Below are 19,633 nucleotides of genomic sequence, written 5' to 3' on the forward strand. Positions count from 1 at the left end.
GGTCCTTCCCCTCCACGCTGGCACGGATTTTCTTGCATCATGCTGTTTCCTGAGCTGCCCTGGCCCGTGGAGGGGTGCTTCCCCAGGAGGATGTGCTTAGACAGGCCGGCAGGTGAGTTGTTTCCGAGAAGCTGGCCCGGCGCCCGAAGGGATGTGAGTCAAGTCTGGAGCAGTTCTGACTCTTCCTTCTGGATTCCTGCAAACAGAGAGCAGTTTAAAAAGGTCCTCAGGTGTCTGTCTTGTAACCCCACTCACTTGGCGACAACGGGCACCGCCGCCCCGAGCTGCGTGCCTGGCCGTGGGAGGCCGTGGCGGGGCTCCTGCGAACCATTCTCTGCCGGGTGAGCGCCCGGACTTCCCATCCCGCCGCCTGTCCTCGGTGCTGTCACGCTGCTTGTTTCTGACTACACTTGGGCGGGCTGTTAAGCCCCAGGTAGTGGGGCTTCTAGAAGGGCCCGTGCCCAGCAGCCACGGGCCCTCGGCCCTGGAGCCCCTCCCTCCCTCCAGCCACAGGGGGACAGATGTGACCGCACCCTGCGTGGGCGCTCAGATTAAGCAAGTGTTCCTTTTTTAAAACCCGTGGTAAAACACACAACATAAGATTTACTGTCCTGACCATTTGCAGTGCGCAGCTAGAAACGTTAGACACGTTTTCACATGTCCTTCAATGTCCGCTGCCGTCTGTCTCCAGAACCTTCTTCCTGCAAAACTGAGGCTCCGTCCGCCTCCCCCCGCCCCAGCGCCGCCACCTACTTTCCGTCTCTAGGGGTTCACGGCTCTAGGGGCCTCACGTAAGTGGCACCGTACGCTTTGTCTCTTCGTGACGGGCGTGTTTCACTTAGCATGGTGTCCTCGGGCCCAGGCCTGTGGCTCGGGTCGAGTCACTGACCCCTTCAGGTTCAATACTGTTCCGCGGTGGCCCCACCCTCGTTTCATGTAGCCATTTGTCCACTTGTGCCGGCACGTGGGTCCCCACTTCCGCCCTTGGTTGTTGGGAATAAACTACAGTGAACCCAGAGGTTCTGGGTTCTGGGTGGACCCGAAACATAATCACGCGTGTGCTTCTAAAAGGAGGGAATCTGGTGACGGAGAGGCGGCGCGGGGCCGTGCGGGAGGGGCGGGGCCAGGCCTGCCTGGGCGTGGCTTCAGTTGTGAGGCTTCCAGAACAGGAGCAGAACTTGTTTTTAGTCACGAACTCTGTGCCCAAGTGGAGAGCTGATGCACGTGGGCTCTGGGGCCGGACGGTTTGGCCTCCCTTCCCGGCTGTGTGACCTTGTCACTGACGCACGCCTCAGTTTCCTCACCTTTAATCTGAGATAGGGGTGGTCCGTCCCACCGGGTGGCTCGGGGACTCGAGAAGCTGGCGTCTGTGGGGCGCCGAGGGCAGTGCCTGCAGCCCGGTGCGTGCTGGGTGCTGTTGGGTGGAGCACGGCCCCCGCCCTCCGGGTCCCCAGAGCCAGAGTCCTGGGCGCACAGGCGGGACACTGCCTCTCAAAGCTGAGCAGGTTTCTTCAGAGATTCTCTGAAACTTTAATATGTGAGCGAGCAAGTGCGGCGACCTCCCGGTGGCCTTCGCAGAGGTGGGCCCTGGGCTGTCTCAGGGCGACCCTGCAGAGCCCGCTCCGGGGCAGGGCTGGAGGCGCGTGGAGGCGGGCCAGACGCCTGAGGCGAGCAGAGCAGGGCCCAACCTGGGAATGATCTGGAAGGTGCAGCTGCGGCCGTATGTGCTCGGGACAGAAGGGACCATGGACCCAGCGTGGGCTCCAGGGCTTGGGGCAGCCTCCGTGCCCTCCAGCCCCTGCCCCTCGCCGCCCCCCCTCCCCCGCTCACACCCCCAGGACGCTCATGGAGGCCCCCCCACCGGAACAGCCCTGAATGACTCTGTTCCCCAAACTGGGCTTCTACGAAACCTCTCACTGGAAGAAATGGCTCTCGTCCGGGGGAAACTGCAAAATCGCAGGGACCCGTGCCGGAAGGAGCCGGACTCGCGTGGCTGGTCGGTGACAAGATGCGCGTCCCCAGTGGTGCCATGTCAGGGATGAGGAAGTTCCTGTTGCGGAGAGACGCGACTTTCGCCCTCCCTCTCTGAGAGCTGGGGACAGGCAGGGACTTGTGGCCACCGCGGGACAGTCCCAAGCAAACCCCCGCTCAGCAGTCCTTGTGGGCTTCCACGAACACGTGGGGGGCCGAGGGCAAGCCCCGCAGGGGCACGGGGCGGGAGGGGGGCTGGAGAGCCACCCGGGACATCCCACGGCAGCACTGGACGGGGAAAGGCACGGAGCTGCCAGCGCGTCCCCACCCCGAGTCCCAGCAGCGGCGGCGGCGGAGGCATGGACCTTCTGAGCGTCCCCGCGCACGCTGGCCCCTTCTTCAGCATGTCCCGTGACCCCTGTGCGGACTGGAGACTTGGTGTGATGGTCGCTGCGAAGCCAGACGTGCTTTCCATCCCTGCCAATCAGCCCCGGTCTTTGGGGAAACCCAATTAGGAATCTCAGGACTTGTGATGCTGTTTCCATGGAAACCCCTATGGGACTGGTGTCCATGCGTAATACAGGCTCCAGGATTGAAAAATATATGCATTTTACATAATAACATATTATATTATTATTACCACTAGATTTTAAGAAGTTCTTTTGCTTTTCTTCTGCATATATTTTTTTAAATGGTGAAAATCTCCACGGGGTTTTTCTTCCAGAGAGAGAACAGCAGAAAACACAAAAGGCCTTTTGCGCTTTCTCTCCTTTAATTAAAAAAATTCATACTTGCATGAGAATTAAAGTTTGTCAGGTTAGGAAGAAAACGCCTAAGCAGGGTCTCCCCCAACCTCTGGGAGCATCTGATGCACGGAGCTGCTCGCCCGGAGCCCAGACGGCCCGGGGCCCATGGAGCAGGACGGGAGGTTCCCCGAGCCAATGCCACACTTACTGTGCCTGAAAGGACAAAAGCAGGCTGGTCCCTGTGTGTCTGGGAGGGGACATGGGGCTCCCGGGCCTGGCTGGCCGGCGCTCTGGGGGGGATCTGTCATCCGCTCCTCATCCAGATGGTCGGTCCCTCTGGGGGTGCGGGCGCCGCGGGGCCTGGGGTCCCGGGGGACCAGACGGCCCTGCAGCGTTGGGCGGCAGGCGAGGGGCGTGGCGGCTCCGTGAGCGGCTCTCGGAGGAAGGCGGGCGGGTGGTGTCGCTGCGGCAGGGCCGTGGACGGGAGGGCCCCTCCGACTCCACAGACACAGCTCATGTCGCCCTGGGAACCGCAGCTACAAAGTGAGTGTTTCCGGAGAATCATAAACAACGGAGACGGGGTGCTTTATTAAAAAGAACTTTTTCAATGTTTTGTTTTTTGAGAGAGAGTGAGAGTGAGGTGAGCAGGGAGGGGCAGAGAGAGAGGGAGACACAGAATCAGAAGCAGCTCCAGGATCTGAGCTGTCAGCACGGAGCCTGACGTGGGGCTCGAACCCATGAACAGTGAGATCATGACCTGAGCCGAAGTCGGAGGCCTGACGGACCAAGCCGCCCAGGCGCCCGCATAAACGACGTAGTTTTCTCTAACTGGCCGTTCAGAGGAAGAACCCTCACACTGACCTCTTCGCTCATGGCCGCTAATCAGTCTCCGCCCAAATTTGCCAGCAAGAGTCACTGTCCCCAGACTGCCCGCACTTCCCTCCCCTGCACACCCAGCAAGTTCTGATTTGCCTTGTTTTTTGACTCAGGCTCGCACGCGGGAGGCACTTGGCAGGTGGAATCCTGCACCACGTGCACAGCGCCTTCCCGAAGGTTCCAAGTTACTGTCGGATCCGTGACCTGCCGTGTCCACGGGGTAGGGGTAGAGGTGCAGGAAGTGGGCATGCCCTTGTCAGGGTCCCTCCCTGGAGAGGCGCCCAGCCGCTTGGCAGGGACTGAGTGCCGGGCCAGCAGGCAGGTGGGAGGAGGCGGCGTGAGATCATGACCTGAGCCGAGATCAGGAGTCAGATGCTTAGCCGACTGACCCCCCAGGCCCCCCAAGATCTGCAGTTTGTAAGGGCCGCGTAGGAAGCTGAGGGAGAACGCGGCAGGGTGGGGTCCTTCCCAAGTCTGAGACCTGACGGGCATGACGGTGCCCTCGTGCGGGCAGCAGTCTGCAGCCTGAAAGGGCCGTCTGTCTGTCCAGCGCCCACCCGCACAGGCACGATGTGACCCTCACTCGTGTGGAGGAGCCTCAGAGGCACATGCCCTCCTGTCATCTGTGCTGCCGGTCCTGACGCTGACCCCGGAGGCGGCGCCAGCGCTGACAGCCCCGTGACAGACACGTGGCAATGGGCCTGGGGAAGTGGTCTGACTGCCCAAGGTCACACAGCTAGTAACTGGGTGTCGACATCCGTGTCGCTCACCGGCCTCGACCCCCCGGTCCCCGGCCCCCTGGACACTGAAACCAGCGGGGCGCTTGAGAGGCACACAGAGCCCCCCACCCCGCCGGGGCCGGCCCCTTCCTGCCGGGCCGGGCAGGCCAGCGCCGGCAGGCTGACCCCCCCCCCCGCACGTCAGCGAGCTCTGCCACTCAGTGCTTCAGCGCCTGCCCGCAGTGAACCGGTTCCCATAGTAACCTGACACCCTTGTCACAGGGTGGATGGTTTTCATTTTGTTATGAAGAGTCTGGCCGGCAGCCACGTGGCCATGGCGTGGCCTGTCTGTGGCGCTTCGGGACAGAGGGGACATGCTGAGCATCCATTAGGGCTTTTCAGTGCCACAGACGAGGGAAACCGTGTCTGGGAGCACCCCTGTTCTGCTGCCCCCGAGGGCCGGAGGGCAGTTCCGGCTGCAGCCAGGTCCTGTGCCGTCTCCTGGTCCCCCTCGTGGGGGCCGTGCTCCCAGCTATTTTGTTTAAGCTTCATCTTCAGGTGGGACATCCTTGAGAACAAGGCCAGGGCCCATCCCCGAACGTGAACCCTGGCGCCAGCCAGCCTGGAGACACAGCAGGGGCCCACCCCCAATGTGAACCCCGGTGCCAGCCAGGCCCGGGCACACGGCAGGGGCCCGTCCCCATGTCATGGCAGTGGGAATCTCGACTCCAAGGCAGGGGAGGGCCCCGAGGTCTGCAGTGGTCACTGGGCCCAGCCCTCATTCTACAGAAAGATGGGACCCGGTCCATTCGTGGTGCCCAGAGTCCAAACAGCTAACACCTCCTGGGTGCCGGCAGGTGCTGTCACTGTCCCCAGATGGGGACGCCAGGGCACAGGATCCTGGAACTGGTTAGTGTTGGGCTCAGGACCCTGACCTGGGCCGTTTGGCTCCAGGGCCCCCACCGAGCACTCTGCTGCGTCCCGGGGGCATCATGCCCGCGCAGGGCACGTCTCCTCAGCAGCCTCGGGAGTCTGCTCGCTTGGGAAACACCATTTCCTCTCCGTCCTGTTGAGACTGAACGAGGGCTCCCCCTCCCCGCCCAGCCCAGCCCCAGAGGTCCGGGGAGCACAGGCCACCCCGCCCTAACGCGCTCTCTGCCCCGCCAGCTCTTCGTCATCGACAACGGCGCGGACGACTGGCGCATCGCCATGACCTGTGAGCGCGTGCTGCGCGTCAGCCTGGAGCTGCTGGTGTGCGCCATCCACCCGGTGCCCGGCGAGTACAAGTTCTTCTGGACGGCGCGCCTGGCCTTCTCGTACACGCCGTCACGGGCGGAGGCCGACGTGGACATCATCCTGTCCATCCCCATGTTCCTGCGCCTGTACCTGATCGCGCGCGTCATGCTGCTGCACAGCAAGCTGTTCACGGACGCGTCGTCCCGCAGCATCGGGGCGCTCAACAAGATCAACTTCAACACCCGCTTCGTCATGAAGACGCTCATGACCATCTGCCCCGGCACCGTGCTGCTGGTGTTCAGCATCTCGCTGTGGATCATCGCCGCCTGGACCGTGCGCGTCTGCGAGAGGTACGCGCATGCGCCGCGCGGGGGCGGGGCGGGGCTGCCGGCAGGTGCCTGCACCCCTGCGGCTGGACGGGCGGGGCGGGTGGCCGGGAGAGCCGGAGAACGCGCACAGCCCTGAACTGTCCCTGTAACCCCCGGGGTGGCGTCCGGCCCTCCAGCCCGCGCCCTGGGCTTTGCCCTCTTAACCCGGGGCCTCCCTTCCTCTTGGACCTTGCGTGCCTCTCGGCGTTGTCAGGCTTTGGGAGGTCCCGCCGCAAGGAAACTGGTTTCGTTTTGTTTGGTCCAGACTTTGTCAAAGGTTTTCACCCACTCCTCGCGACGTCCTGGGGAGGCAGGCGGGGAAGCTGGGTGGCTTGGCCTCGCCCCGAGCTCGCGGGGGATTTGCGCAGGCCTGAGCCTCTGGGAAGCGTGTGGCGGGAAGGCCATCTGGGAGACCCTGGTTCAGGACCTGGCAGCCCGGCTGGGGGAGGATGTGGCCCGATGGGGACCCAGGCTGTCCAGCATACCACCCGCCAGCCCCTGGGAGCTGCCATCACTGAGCCCCAGGGGCCCAGGGCTGCCACCTCCTAACAGCGTCACCCACAAGTGGCCCTCACGACACGCTGGCCCTGGACATTCATTTTAACCTGACCCCCCCAGGCGAGTCTGAACACCCAGGTTAGCACCTGGATGCCTCCCTAAGTTGCTGTGAGACCTCAGGCAAGTCACCTAACCTCTTTGGGCCTCAGTGTCCTTGTTTTAAAATGAGGATCTCTGGAGAAGGAAGGGGAGTTGACTTCTTTTAAAAGATTTTTAGTTAGAAGTTACTTTTCTCATGTGGGAAGGCCCGGTCAAGCCCCTGGGCGTTCTGTAGGGACCCTGGCGGTCACCTGCAGTTTGCCCCAGCTGTCTGGCCAAATCCGCACGCACGGGGCCGCAGCAGGGCTAAAAGAGCCGGAGGAGCCCACAGGAGACCCAGAGACTCAGCTAAAACCTCTCGCGGGTGCGTAGAGCCAGCTCCCATCTATTTCGAGACCTTCTGTTTGCAGACGTTTGTTGGATGTTTGCCCGGCAGACGCACGAGGGTTTGTCTGCACGGCACGAGGGGCCCTGGGCATGACAGGGCGGTCCCTGAGGGCCAGCGCGCGTCGGGACACACTGCTCGTGCACAGAGCCCCAGGGACACGGGGTGCCCGGGCTGGCGCTTGTCCCGCGGGCTGGGTCCAAAACAGCTCCAACCACAGGCGGACCCGGGCTTTCCTGGTTTCCTTTCTAACCGATCCGAGCCCAGTCTTCCCACAACTGAGTTCGCAGAGCCCCTGCAGGTGTTTGGAATCTTCCGCGTCCCCACATGGGCCCTCGGGGCCAGTGACGCTCACGGTCATGTTCAGGTGAGCAGACGGGCCGGGCGGGGAACGCAGTGTCTGCAAGCGTGTGTCATCGCCTGTTGAACCTGCCGCAGGCCCGTGACTGTTCTCCCCGTGAAAATTATAGAGTGTCGCTTGCAAAGTACTCTGCCGTCTCTAACTGGGCGTTGAGTGGCCCAGTTTGAACTTGGCCCACTGTGTCTCCCACCCCAGGCGGACTCGGCACTTGCAAGGAAACGGTGGCCTGGCCTCTCCCAGGGGCGGGGACGAGCCGACCTGAGAGTGTCACCGGGGCTCAGCCGGGGGCTCCCAGGCCCCTGATGTCTGGGCTCCGTCCTGGGGGGCTGACTTCAGGGTACATGTGGGCAGAGCCAAGGCGCCCCCCACACCCACTCCAGACGGGATCTCCTTCCCCGCAGCGGGTGGTCGAGGCCGAGCCCCTCCCCCACAGCTGCCCGGCCCCGGTCAAGGCCGCAGCCACCTCCTGTCAACACAGGTGCGTAAGGGCTCAGTGCCTCCACTGCCCGCGGGACACTGGCCGGCCCTGCAGGGCCATCGGGGCTCCAGGGATGCCTGACGGTCGCCAAGGCCCCCTTGGAGCGCCTGGCACCCCGCCGCCCCCTCGCCTGCGCCCCGCGAGCCCCAGTGCCCCCCTGGGAGTCCGGCCTCGGGACCGTGGACGCACATACAACCCAGTGCGCTTCTTCCCACTCCGGGGAAACACGTCGCTCTCTGAGACCAAGTGCTCTCTTTTCGCATCCGGCTTGAGTGGTCACTGCTGTGTCCCAGCGTCAGGTCACAGATAGGGGACAGGAGCCAGTGAGTCAGAGACCGCCCGCAGCTGCCCCGGGGGGCTGTGACATCGGCCACGCGGAGGGTGACCCGGGCAGGTGACCTCGACCTCCCCCAGCTGGCCGGAGGACGCCTCTGTCTCCTCGGACGGTGTGCCCGAGGTCCCCAAGCAGCGGGGCCATCCCCCCACAGTGTACACACTTCGGGTTGCTATGGAGACCCCTCTTCGCGGTTCTCAGAGACTCATATCCAGGCGGCTCTGCCATGAGGAGGAAGGGTTTGCACATTTGCTCCTTCTGAGGAAGGAGAGGGAGGTGCCATTTCCGGGGGGGGGGGGCAGGCAGCGGCAGCAGCTTGTTTTCCTTGGGCCGGGAGCACATGACGTCAGGGCCAGGCGACAGCTGCGGTCCCGGGATCCTCCTGGCCGCCTGCCCGCCTCCTGCAGGCCTCCCCAGAGCCATCGTGGGAACCTCCTCATTAAACGCTGTCGCTCCCAGCAGCCTGGCCCCAGGGGCCCCGGGCTGGGGAAGTGGGCTTTCCCGCCAGTGCCCTGGGGGCCGCGGCGGCAAGGCCCAGCTTCCAGTCTTGTGACCGAGGAGGACGGAGTGGGCGGGACTAGTGAGGTTTTGCCGAAGACCTGCAGCCTCTTTGATAGCTTCCCTCTGGCCCTTCCCTCCGGGTTCTGCCACGCCAGCCACCAGCCGGCTTTGCTGGGGACCCTGTGAGTGCTCCTTTCTCCACAGGTGTATTTCAGTGAGGAATAGGATTCCGGAGGTCCTGCCTCTAACCCAGAGGAAAGCTACCAGCGGCCCATTCCTGCTCTACGCCTGTGTCTCAGGTCTGGTCTGGCCCACGGGTCTGGCCCACGGGTCTGGTCCACGCCAGCCAGAAGCCAAGAAAGGAGGACAGCCCCGTCCCCAGCCTCTCCTTCCCACAGACTCCCACGGGCACGGGCAGGGGGCTTCAAGGCCGGAGAAAGGAGTGGGGACCCTGTCCGGGGTGGGGGGCAGATGTGCTGACGCAGCCACAGGCGAAGCCCTTGTAGACGGGGCTGAGAAGGGGCTGTGGGTCCTCATGGGCCCCCAGGGGTTTGCGGCGCGGCCGCCAGTGTGCAGGGCACCCCGAGACCCACTTCTATCCGGTCGTTATGACAAAACTTCAGCTTTTCAGTACTCGCTGCCGGAGCAGATGGTAACTGGCGTGCGCAGCGTGTGCTAAATACACGCAGACCTTGCGGCCCACTGGGGTGGGTGTCAGAGGACTAGTCAGTGAGGCCGGAAAGTACCAGCCTCTTGGGACCAGGCCTGGCCTCCCGCTGGAGGAGGGAGAAGCCGGGGCGCAGGGGGGAGCCCGAGGGGCGCAGGGGCCAGGGCCAGCAGTCACCCCAACACCAAGGCAAGTTCACCGCAGAACGTGGTGGGCGATCCTCCCAGGAGCCCCGGAAACAAACTTGGGGTGCATTAAGAACAAGGAAAATGATCCTGCGGATGTAGAAGAACGTTTAGTTCTGGGAGCGATGGAGAGTAAGAAGCAGCATCAGAAGGTTCTCGGGCTTCCCTAACGGTGCAAGAGGCTGCGATTTCTGTGCCAGAGAAGAGGGAGCAGCCGTGAACGGAAACTGTACTTGCTCCCATGAGCACAGAGTTCCAGAAAATTAAAACTGTTTTAGCAAAAAGAAAGTTCACATGGGAGGCGCTGAGTGTTTAAGGCTGTGGGATGTGGAGGACAAACTTAGAAGTTCTTTCAGGGTGTTGAGAACAGACGTACGTCAGAGCCGGAGGGCGAGAACCAAGGTCAACCCCAGGACCAGAGTGATTTGGATAAAAAAGCAGCATTAAACACATACACCAAGGAGACTTTTCCAGAACTGGCTGCCTGAGGGGTGGGGCTGGCGGTTAAGAGCAGGCGGGTCAGGGGCGCCCAGAGGCTCAGTCAGTTCAGCGCCCGGCTCCGGGTTCGGGCTCGACTCCGCCGTCTCCGGTTGGTGCGTTCCGGCCTCGCGTCGGACTCTGCGGAGTGTGGACCTTCCTGGGACTCCGCCTCTCTGTCTTCTCCCCCATTATCTCAAAAAACATTAAAAAAATGTTTAAAACGTGAGGCAGGTCAACACAGGTAAGAACAGGGACAAAGTCACGCCTCCACACGCAAACTCCCTTCTAGAAATCTGACTGCCTCCCCAGGGGAGGCCACCCCAGGACACACGGGCCGCGCAGAGCTCACGTCCCCTCAGGATCCCTGCATTTCCTGCGAGCACACGGGAACCAAAGTCATGCTTGGAGTTCCATGGGCTCGGAAGTTTCTGGAACGGATCCCAGCAGAGGTCCTGACGGGGTGATGTGAGGGCGAGACCGGTGGGCGACCGTGGCTGTAAAACCCAGTCCTGACGTCAGGCCACCGGGGGCTCCGGGAAGACGACGAGAGGCCCCGTGACAGGTAGGGCTGCAAACCCCCAGCGTAGACGCTGGAGAGAAGCGCAGGAGGGTTCGGCAGAGCGGACCGGATCCGGCATCTTCGGTAGGAGAGAATTTTAAAAGCCCCACCGCTCGATTTTAATAATTAGAGACATAAAGTTTAAATAATCTCTGGACACAAAGGTGGCCACAAGTAGAGCTGGGGGTGTGTGACAACAGGGATGGGGATGTGTTATCTCACTGAACCACAGCTCTGTGAGGTGTGGGGGCTGCTGCGATCTCCACCGTCCATGTGGGGAAACTGAGGCACAGGGCGGTCATGACCATGTGCCGGGTCCCGGGGCCGAGATCCCCACGTCCCCCCCGGGAGCCCCCCTCCTCCCCACTTGGAGGACGTGCATCCTCCACAGCCCAGCGTGAGACACAAACAGCATCAGGGACAGAAAGACAAAGGAAGCAGGAAGGATGTAAAAACCGAAAGCATGAAGCAAACTCACAACTTGTAGCCGTCAGCGCGACTGAGTTTCCCTCCCCCGTTAGAAGGCACTGTCTCCTAGCCGAGATTTAAAAGCAGAATTTGATTTCATGCTGTTTACAGAAGAGGCTCCTAAAGCAGAAAGACCTGGAAAAAGAAGTGAATACCAGAGACTCATTAGGTAAGTATGAACCAAAGGACAACTGAACAGAAATCCTCATTTTAAACCAACCTGAATTCAAAGCAAAAGAGCATTAAATGGTCCAGAAGGACCATTTGATATGGATAAAAGTATCATATGCTGCGGACCTTCATGCACGAGTAAATAAGGAGGTTGAGACCTAAATTATTAACCGCCTTACTGAGAACTACTGGGTGTTGTGGTCCATAAACAAACAATACGAGCATTTGTGGTGCATTGAGAAAAACTACACGTCTCAAAACATCGCAGAAAAATCATCAGACATATTCTCGAACCACGAGACCATAAAAATTCAGTTAAAAGGACACTTTTTAGGGAAACTTTTAAAGTGGTCCCCTCAGCTACACAACTTGGCCAAAAGAGGATTTTTCAAAACCACCATTTCAGACTTTTTAAAAAATTGCAGTGAGGACTGTGTATGTGAACTCCTGGTGTGACCAGCCTTGTCCTCGGAGGGGACGTCTCCTTCAGGTTTTTTACTGAAGGGCCGGGGGGGGGGGGGGGGGGGGGGGGGGGGGGGGGGGGGGGGGGGGGGGGGGGGGGGGGGCGCTGGTCGCGTGTCCGGCTCTTGATGTCCCCTCAGGTCCCCATCTCACGGTTCGTGAGTTCCGGCCCGTGCCGGGCTCTGGGACGATGGGAGGAGCCTGCTGGCATTCTCTCTCAAAATAAGTAAATGAACTTTAAAAATTTTGTCAAGGTTTTTATAAAAGAAAATTAGGAATCTTAAGCGGGAGTAAGTACTGATTCTTTATGTTTTAATAAATGAGAATTGCTTAACTTGTTTTGAAAGAGAAGATGAGGGGCACTTCCCTCCATATCAAAATGTGATAAAACTAACGTCCTGACGTCCCTGCGGCGCCACCAGAGGCTCAGGCGCGGCGGGCCGGGGAGTCCGAAGGGACAGCCCTGAAACAACCCCTACTGTGGAAGAACCCAGCCGACGAGAAGGAAAACCAGTTAGCAAGCGGCAGGTTCTTCAGGAAATGATGGGGGGATTGGAGATGAGACCCCGGACGAAAAATCAAATTCGAGCCCGCCTCTCACCAGCCCCCGACACAGATTCCAGGCGGGTTACAGAGTCAGATGTGAGAGAAGAAACCCCGAGTCTGCTCCAGAAAACAAAGCGAATATTCCATCAACCCTGAGATGGGAAAGAACCTCCGAAGAGAACAGGAAGAGACAGACTTGCATCTGCTCAGGTCCTAAGCGCAACTTTAGATTTCCATCCTTCAAAAAATAGTCTTATTTAAAAAAGCAAATGTTACACGAAGAAACATATTTGCAGCAAATATGAGAAGTAAATATCCCCGTTACACAGAGCAGTCTCAGAATCCGATCAGAAAAATTCATCTCAGAAAAAAACAACAACGCCAGAAATAAAAACACAACCACCGTGGGACGGGCCGGGCGCCCATGAAGTGAACGCACACGGCCTCACCGACCAGAGACGCGCACGCGAAACGACGCACAGATGAACTTCTTCTCTGGAATCGACACACACTTAAATACGTGTAATTCAGGCTGGAGGAAGCGGGTTTGTGGGGCTGGGCAGTGGGTCCTCGCTGTCCAGGGACGGGGCGGGGGCTGGCACCCCCACCCGGGGGCAGTCTGCCCGCACACCTTGGGGCCTTCACACGTTCATCACTTCAACCCAGTAACACCCCCCAGGAAGCTGTTCTCACCAAATAATCGATTCACGGCAGCGCACGCGCACGCGCACCGCGCCCCCCTGGCGGAGAGCCGGAAGCCAGATAAAGGGCCAGGATTTGAGCAGTTAAGTAAGTTCTAGCACCTCCTTCCGATGGGCAGCCAGGCAGCAACTTAAAAAACAGCCTTTTGAAGGGTGAACGCCGGAAGCTAGTCCTGACACAGTGTTTGAAGGAGCACAAAACGGCATTGTGGGGGTGTTGCCGATTCAAAATCGATACCAGCTGCACAGAAAATGCTTGGAAACACATGCAGAGTAAGTTTTCTCTGTGGGATGTTTCCTCTCCATTTTACTGTTTTCTGCAGCCACAGAGCCGACTTCACGCCTGGAGCTGAGGCTTTAAGGGGAGAGGCCGCGGCTCCTTCTCCCTCCACGGACCCTTCCCTCGCAGGAGCTCGCTTCCTGCCAACACGGCTTGGGAAGTGAGGTTGGACGGCCCGGGTCTTACCCACGGTTTGTTCTCGAGGAAGAGGGGAGGCCCTTCTGGAGGCCGTGGCCTGGGTGGCCAGGGTCCCGACCCGGAGTGTGTTCCTTCCCGGCCCTCCGCGGCCGCGGGACGTTACAGGGAGGGACCTGGCGCTGGAGTCCCGGCAGGTGGGGTCTGCAGGTGAGGTGCGACCCGGCGCGTGGCTCTGGGGGCCAGGGTCGGTCAGACTCAGGGGCCCGCAATGTGGGCAGGTGGCTCTGGCCGGGAGGCGGGGTCTCCACGGGGCAGGATGTGCGAACCGGTGAGGCCGGAGGGCGGAGTCTACAGGGGTGGGGCGCGATGACAGGTGGGACTGGAGGGCGGGGTCTCCACGGAATGCGGCCGGCCTCAGGGGCGGGGTCTCAGTGGCTGCGGGTTCAACGGTGAGGTCCGTCAGTAGGCCTCGGGGCTGGGCCTCCCCCCAGGGTCATCCCCCATCCCCCGCCCTAGCAGCCCCCCTTCCGGTGTCAGGGGCCTGTCTGACGTTTCTACCTCTTTACTCCTCCACACGTTCTCTTTCCCGGTGATTTGTGATTCAGCTTTTCCACATTTCCAGCGCTTCTGTGCTCTTTGACGCTTAAGCATGAAATGGTTCGCTTGTGACTAGCGGATTTGCACTTTTGTATTACATGATAACAGATCCCTTGTATGTTACGTTAAAAATGACACCTCTCAGGAGGATCAAGAATTGGACAAATGACGAATTTCCGCAGAGCCAGCGTCCCTAAGCACCGCGTCCGGGGCGGTGCACGCGCCACCTGACCTCCGTCCGGCACTCAGGAGAAGCCGTTCGATCTTTCCAGCCAACTCACTCCCCAAATTACGCCAGCCCGTGTCTCCCCAAAGTCTGGGTCTCCCTGACTTCTCCGCCTCTGGGATTGTGCCTTGAGGTAGAGCGGGCTGAGTGCCAGCCTCCCCTCGGCAGCAGGGGCCTGGGAGGGGCCCCTGCGGGGGGGGGGGGTTGGAGGCCATGGCCCCCGCGTGGGGAGGGGGCCCGCTCGCTCCAACCAGGGAGCCCAAGGGGCCCAGGGCTGAGTTCTCGCCCCCAGGCCGTGGAACAGGTGGCCATTACCAAAAATCCCGTGCCGGTGGGAACCCTCTGGGGGCGCATAGGTGAGGAAAGGGTGGCTCCCCCGGCCACCACGCCAGCCACAGCCAGTGCGGGCAGGCGCCCCCCAGCAAGGGCCCCGGCGCTCACTCGTATGCCTCCCCTCGGGCTCGGTGGCCCGGGGTCGGCGTGCCCTCCTCACCGCGCCCATGCGGATGTGGAGCCCGGAAGTCCCACAGTCACCCCACTGCCACCAGGGGCTCTTTCCATGAGATTTTCTCCTCCTGTTACTGCAGACTCCCCCTTCCCCAACACCGCAGGCCCCCAGGGGCTGAGCTGGGAAGGGATATGGGGGAGAACACATTATACCCCGAACGGCAGCTCACTGAGTGCCCCCCAGACACTGGCCGACACCTAGACACCTACTCGCCCCGCTGTGCACTGCCTACGACTTCCCGCTGGCCGGGCGCACCCACCCTAACACCCGTCACGTTCTCCCAGGAGGCTCGCGGGGCTGCCTGCCGACAGGACTCCTGCAGGCTGGCCCACACGTGCCGACCCGGGCCGCCTGGGCCTGGCACCCCACGGGAGAGGGCACGGAGCCTAGCTTGCTGAGCCAACACAGGCACGGCGGTGTCTGCGCCCAGATGGGACTCGGCCCAGGTCAGAGGACGGTGTGGGGCCTGGCTCCACCGCCTGCCTTGCGTGCGTACCTGTGCCCAGCCCCACCGGAGGCCTCCTGCCTCCACTGGGCACACCGTGCCGTCTGTGCTGACGGCGGACACAGGACCGTCTTCCTGGTGCTGGTTAAAATCTGGCTCCTCCCGGTTTGCGGCTTGGGTCCTGACTGTTTTCTGTATCAGCACAAAAGATATTCAAGCAACACAGGTTGGTGTTTAAACCACCTCCATCTGGGCAGAGATGGGCTTGGCCTCTTCCTGGCGGTGACCGTGGGTGAGCTGGCCACAGGACATGGGGCGTCGGCTGAGGGGAGCGCGCTTAGCGCCCCGCGGGCCTCCACTGCAGCGACCGGTGCACCCTGAGGTATTCCAGAACCTGGGTCATCTTCTTGAGACTGACCGGCTCCGCTCCTGGGACAGGCCCTCCCTGGATGCCGTTCTGACTTGACAGCTCCGTCTGCTCCACCGCGTGCCCGCAGGGAGGGGCCCCAGGCGGACGCTAGCCCCTTGGTGTTACCCCGTCTCCTCTTTGCTGGGCATTCTTCTTCTGACACGGCTTGCGGGTGGCCAGCGCAGGCATGTGGGCTGGGGACCGAGGAGCGAGACCTAGGACAGTACGCCGCTGCTCACATTTAGCACTTTTGATGCCACTCCCCGCCCCCCCCCCCGCCCGCCCCCGGCCTTTCCTCAGCACAGGCAGATGGCCTGCTTGGCCTGAGTCCTGCGGCCAGGGCCCAGCGCCCTGGCCCTGGGAGGTGCCACGGCACAGGAGTGCCAGCTGAGGTGAAGGCCAGGAGCCTGGCACCCACGTGGGGATCCGGTGGGGCTCGAAGCGTCCAGAGGCCCAGGTCCCGCTCCCAGCCCTAGGAAGGGGCGGAGGCCTTGCCCAGGTTTGTCTCTCTGCCTTGGTCTTTGCTGTGACCAAAGCTGCGGCTTATCCGGCCATTGGCCTGAGCCCGGGCCCGGGTCTCTGCCCTGCTCTCTGGGCCACCTCCGCCCAGTGTCCTCTGCCGGATCTGCTCCTTGAACCAGACAGGCTCTGTCGTGCCCACTGGCCTGCTGCCCCAGGGAAGGGTCCGCCAGCCCAGGGGCGCCCCGCGTCCCAGGCCCCCGCCAAGCAGTGCTCCGCTCACGCCATCACGGTGTTATCCATCGTCTCGGGTCGGACCATTCCCCGGGCCCCGTGCCTTCCAAGACAGAACCCGCGGTTCCCCATGCACGGGGCTTGTGGTCCGTCTCCCAGGGAGAGCTGCGCACCGGAAACAGTGTCGGCTCCGTGCCGTGAAGGAGCCAAACACACGGTTGCAGTCCTTTGTTTCTTTTAAGTAATGGGTTTGGAGAGCAATCCTGCCTGGAAGGCTCCTCTAGAGAGGTCACCTGTCAGCGGGGAGCGGCTGAGCCCTGACAGACCCAGGGGAACGCTCTCCAAGAAGAGGGAACGGCACGTCCAGCGGTGCCACGCTGGCAGAGAGCACGGTGTGCGGAGTCACCAGGAGGACAGGAGCGGTGGGCGTGTGGCTGTGGCCTGAGCTACAGAGGGGGCGGGGGGCACCCACAGTGGGGCCCTGGGCTGGGGCAAGGGGTCAAGCCAAGTGCAATGGGACGTCTCTGAAGATCCCTGACTAGCGGAGTCCTACAGCCTGGCTCATTCTAGGAACGTGGCTCGGGCGCCTGTGTGGGGGGCGGGCTGGAAGCGGGGAGGGGCCGCCTTGCTGGGGGGGGGGGCGCCGGCAGAGCTCTCGGATGCCCGGTGCGTGTCCAGGCCGATTCACATGAGCCGCGTGTCCCGTACATCAAGTGCATGTTCAGAATCAGCGTCCGTCCACTAATTGCTCTCTGCTGCTCTGTCTCTGTTTTCTTTTTCTCTGAGGCTTTATCAGTGAGCACGGGCTTTTGGCTGCAAGTGACAGGAAACCCAGAACATGGAGCTTAAACAAAATAGAAGTTTCTTTTTTATGCAACCGAAGACCGGGAAGGTCGGTCCAGAGCAGGCGCGGCGCGCCATCGCATCAGGGACCCAGGCTCCTCTCTCGGGCGGCCCTGCCAGCCCTCGTGCTGGCTTCTTCCTCACAGTTCGCGGCTGCCGGGAGCTCCTGCCATCCCACTTACCCTCTAGCCGGCAGGAGGAGGAGGGGACAGAATAAGATGTGCCCTCTCTCCTTAAAGTCACGTCCTGGAAGGAACACGTGTTTTCGTTCTCACCCACTGGCCAGTTACATGGATGGGAAAATGTCGTCTTGAGTACTGATCCTCGTTGCTCATTCCTGGGTGCTTTCACTGACAAAGAAGGGGAGAGGGCTGCGGGCACGAGTCTCTCCTGGGTCAGAGCCCTCATGTTGCCGGCCCTTGCTCTGTGTCCAGGCCTCGAGCTCCTATTCTGTGACATCTCTCAGACCCTCTGTGCCTGCGCCCGGCCGGAGCCCCGGGAAGCCTCCTGCCCCGCGGGAGCACAGTCCTGGGCCCTCGCAGCCTGACCTAGTCACCTGCGGTACAACCAGCTTGGTTCAAGTTCAGTAACGTCAGCAAGAGTGTAATAACACCGTGCGTTTTTGCACGTAAGTTAATTGCATCCAGAATTGAGCGCGGCGGCAAAAAAGTCAGAAACCCGGACTCAAAGCCCGGGGATGACCGGCTATGTGACCTTGGGCCCGTCCCCCACCTTCCACCAAGGTGGTCCCCTTCCTTCCCTGAGCCTCGGTCTTCTGACCTGCGGTCGGAGCTTCGAGCTGTCCAGCCAGCGTCACGGGGTTATGAACTCAGAGAGGCGGGGGTGAAAAGCCGGGGGGCGGGGGGCACTGCCACTTTGCTTCCCGGCGGTCCCGGGAAGGGAGCTGATAGGTGGAGTCCCGAGGCCCCATTCAGGACGTCAGGGCCCCGCAGCTCAGACAGGCTCAGTGACCCGTCCCGTCCCGGGCCTTGCTGGGCATGGGGGCCGGGCACCCTGGGGTCCTGACTGCCCGCCGCCGCCGGGCTCTCGGGCTATTTCCTAAATGGGGGGGGGTGTCTTATGTGACTGCATTGGGGCCAAGAGAGAAAGGGCCAAATGCGCAAAGCAAATGTGAAGTCGTCTGATCCTTTGTTTGAGGACGGGCTGTCTGGTGTCTGGACCCATCAGACCGTCAAGAGCGCTGGTCCGCTGGTCCGCGGGAAGCCACTTCCTGCCAGCAGGACGGGCCCTGAGACGCCGCTGTCGGCGTGGGGGCGGGGCTGCGCAGTCAGAATTAATGAAGTAAATACTTCTGTTGTCAAACTTACAGAGTTAAGTAAATGTGAGTCTAGTTGACTGGCTACGAGCTTAGCGTGTGAGCGCTCCCCTCCGTTCCCAGCGTCCTTCATTTGTCTTGTTCTTGTTTATAATTTAAAGTGTGGGTTTTATTTAGGGATGAATGTGTCTTGAGGCTTTCATCATTTCAGAAATTAGACGGAGCGCTCCCGAGGCCACTGTGGCCAAGGGCCAGGGTCTGGGACTCGGCCAGGGTCCCGGGGGCCGTAGGTGGGGGCAACCTCGGGCCGGGGAGGGAGGGAGCTGTTTGTCACGTGCTGGCGATGTGCCTGCGTCCTCACCAGCGCCCTCGAGGTCCCCTCTTCTGTGTTTCTCTGTCGCCGACGGAGAGACTGGCCCCAGCGGTGGCGGCGGCGGCGGGATCCTTGCTCACCGTTGCGTGAGCTGCTTTGCTCCCCCCCAGCAGGCGGCTCGTCCGGCCGGCGCTCGAAGGAGGCCAGTGGGAGTGGGACACAGTCTTCCTGCTCACAACTGTGTGCGTTCTGGCCCGGGAGGCCGATGGCCTGCGGGTCTCCCTCCGGGGTCCCTGGGCTGCCGGGCGTCCCCCGGCCTGGGCACCCACGGCCTGGCCCTCCCTGACCCATCAGGGATCCAAGATCCCAGGGCCTAAGGCTGCTAGAGCTGACAGCCACTCAGACCTGTGTGTGGGTGAGCGGGTGGTGATGGCAGTGGGTCCCTGGGTCTCCAGCACAGTCTCTGGACAGTGGCTCCGCTGCTCAGGATGCGTTCAGTGAAGTCACTGCCAGGTAAAACCAGAAGCAACAGACTCCCCCAGAACCATCAGTGTCACTGCCACCGCCGTCAGGAGCCCGGCGCCCATCAGGACAGATTTGATCTCGCTCACTCCGGTCCCCATCTGTTTGCTTCCTGGCGCTCAGCAGCGGTCTGGCCTTGTCTGCGGCTCCTGGGCTCCCTGTCCCCAGCTTGTCCTCTGCTCTGGATGCCCCCTCCTCTGCGGTTTTGTCCGGTGAAGTGTGGGGGGCTGTAGTTTCCAGGCAGCTTTGTTGCCTTGGCAACGTGTAATGAGCATCTTCTGTGACCCTGCTTCCTGTAAAATGGAGCAGGGCTAGTGGTGGGGATGAAAGGGCCCGGGCTCCAGAGCGGGGCGGGGATCCAAGCGGGGCTGGAGCGGCAGCAGGAGCATTGGAGCAGGGCCGGGAGCAGGAGCGGGGCCAGGATCCGAACAGGGCTGGGAGCACTGGAGCGGGGCCGGAGTGGGAGCAGGAGCACTGGAGCAGGAGCAGGAGCAGGAGCACTGGAGCGGGGCTGGAGTGGGAGCAGGAGCACTGAAGCGGGAGCAGGAGCACTAGAGCAGGGCTGGGAGCAT

At 61.6% G+C, this 19,633-nt stretch overlaps 1 protein-coding gene and 1 long non-coding RNA gene across 3 annotated transcripts in view; one reads left to right on the forward strand and one right to left on the reverse strand.

The window, feature by feature from the left end:
• Positions 1-19,633, forward strand: part of KCNN3 (potassium calcium-activated channel subfamily N member 3) — a 90,502-nt gene that overhangs the window by 44,964 nt on the left and 25,905 nt on the right. The window contains exon 3 of the mRNA XM_029933468.1: positions 5,480-5,898. Coding sequence (XP_029789328.1) covers positions 5,480-5,898 — 419 coding nt within the window. The remainder of the gene's footprint in view (positions 1-5,479; positions 5,899-19,633) is intronic.
• On the reverse strand, positions 9,523-13,578 carry LOC115288614. Of its 2 annotated transcripts, none has more exons than XR_003907115.1 (3): positions 13,278-13,578; positions 10,942-11,066; positions 9,523-10,096 (listed from the first exon to the last, which is right to left on the reverse strand). It is a non-coding gene; the product is annotated as an uncharacterized LOC115288614 (long non-coding RNA). The 2 variants fall into 2 exon arrangements; XR_003907116.1 differs by having other exon boundaries at positions 9,523-10,542.

Source organism: Suricata suricatta, chromosome 3 (assembly GCF_006229205.1).
Source record: "Suricata suricatta isolate VVHF042 chromosome 3, meerkat_22Aug2017_6uvM2_HiC, whole genome shotgun sequence".
Taxonomy (NCBI): Eukaryota; Metazoa; Chordata; class Mammalia; order Carnivora; family Herpestidae; genus Suricata; species Suricata suricatta.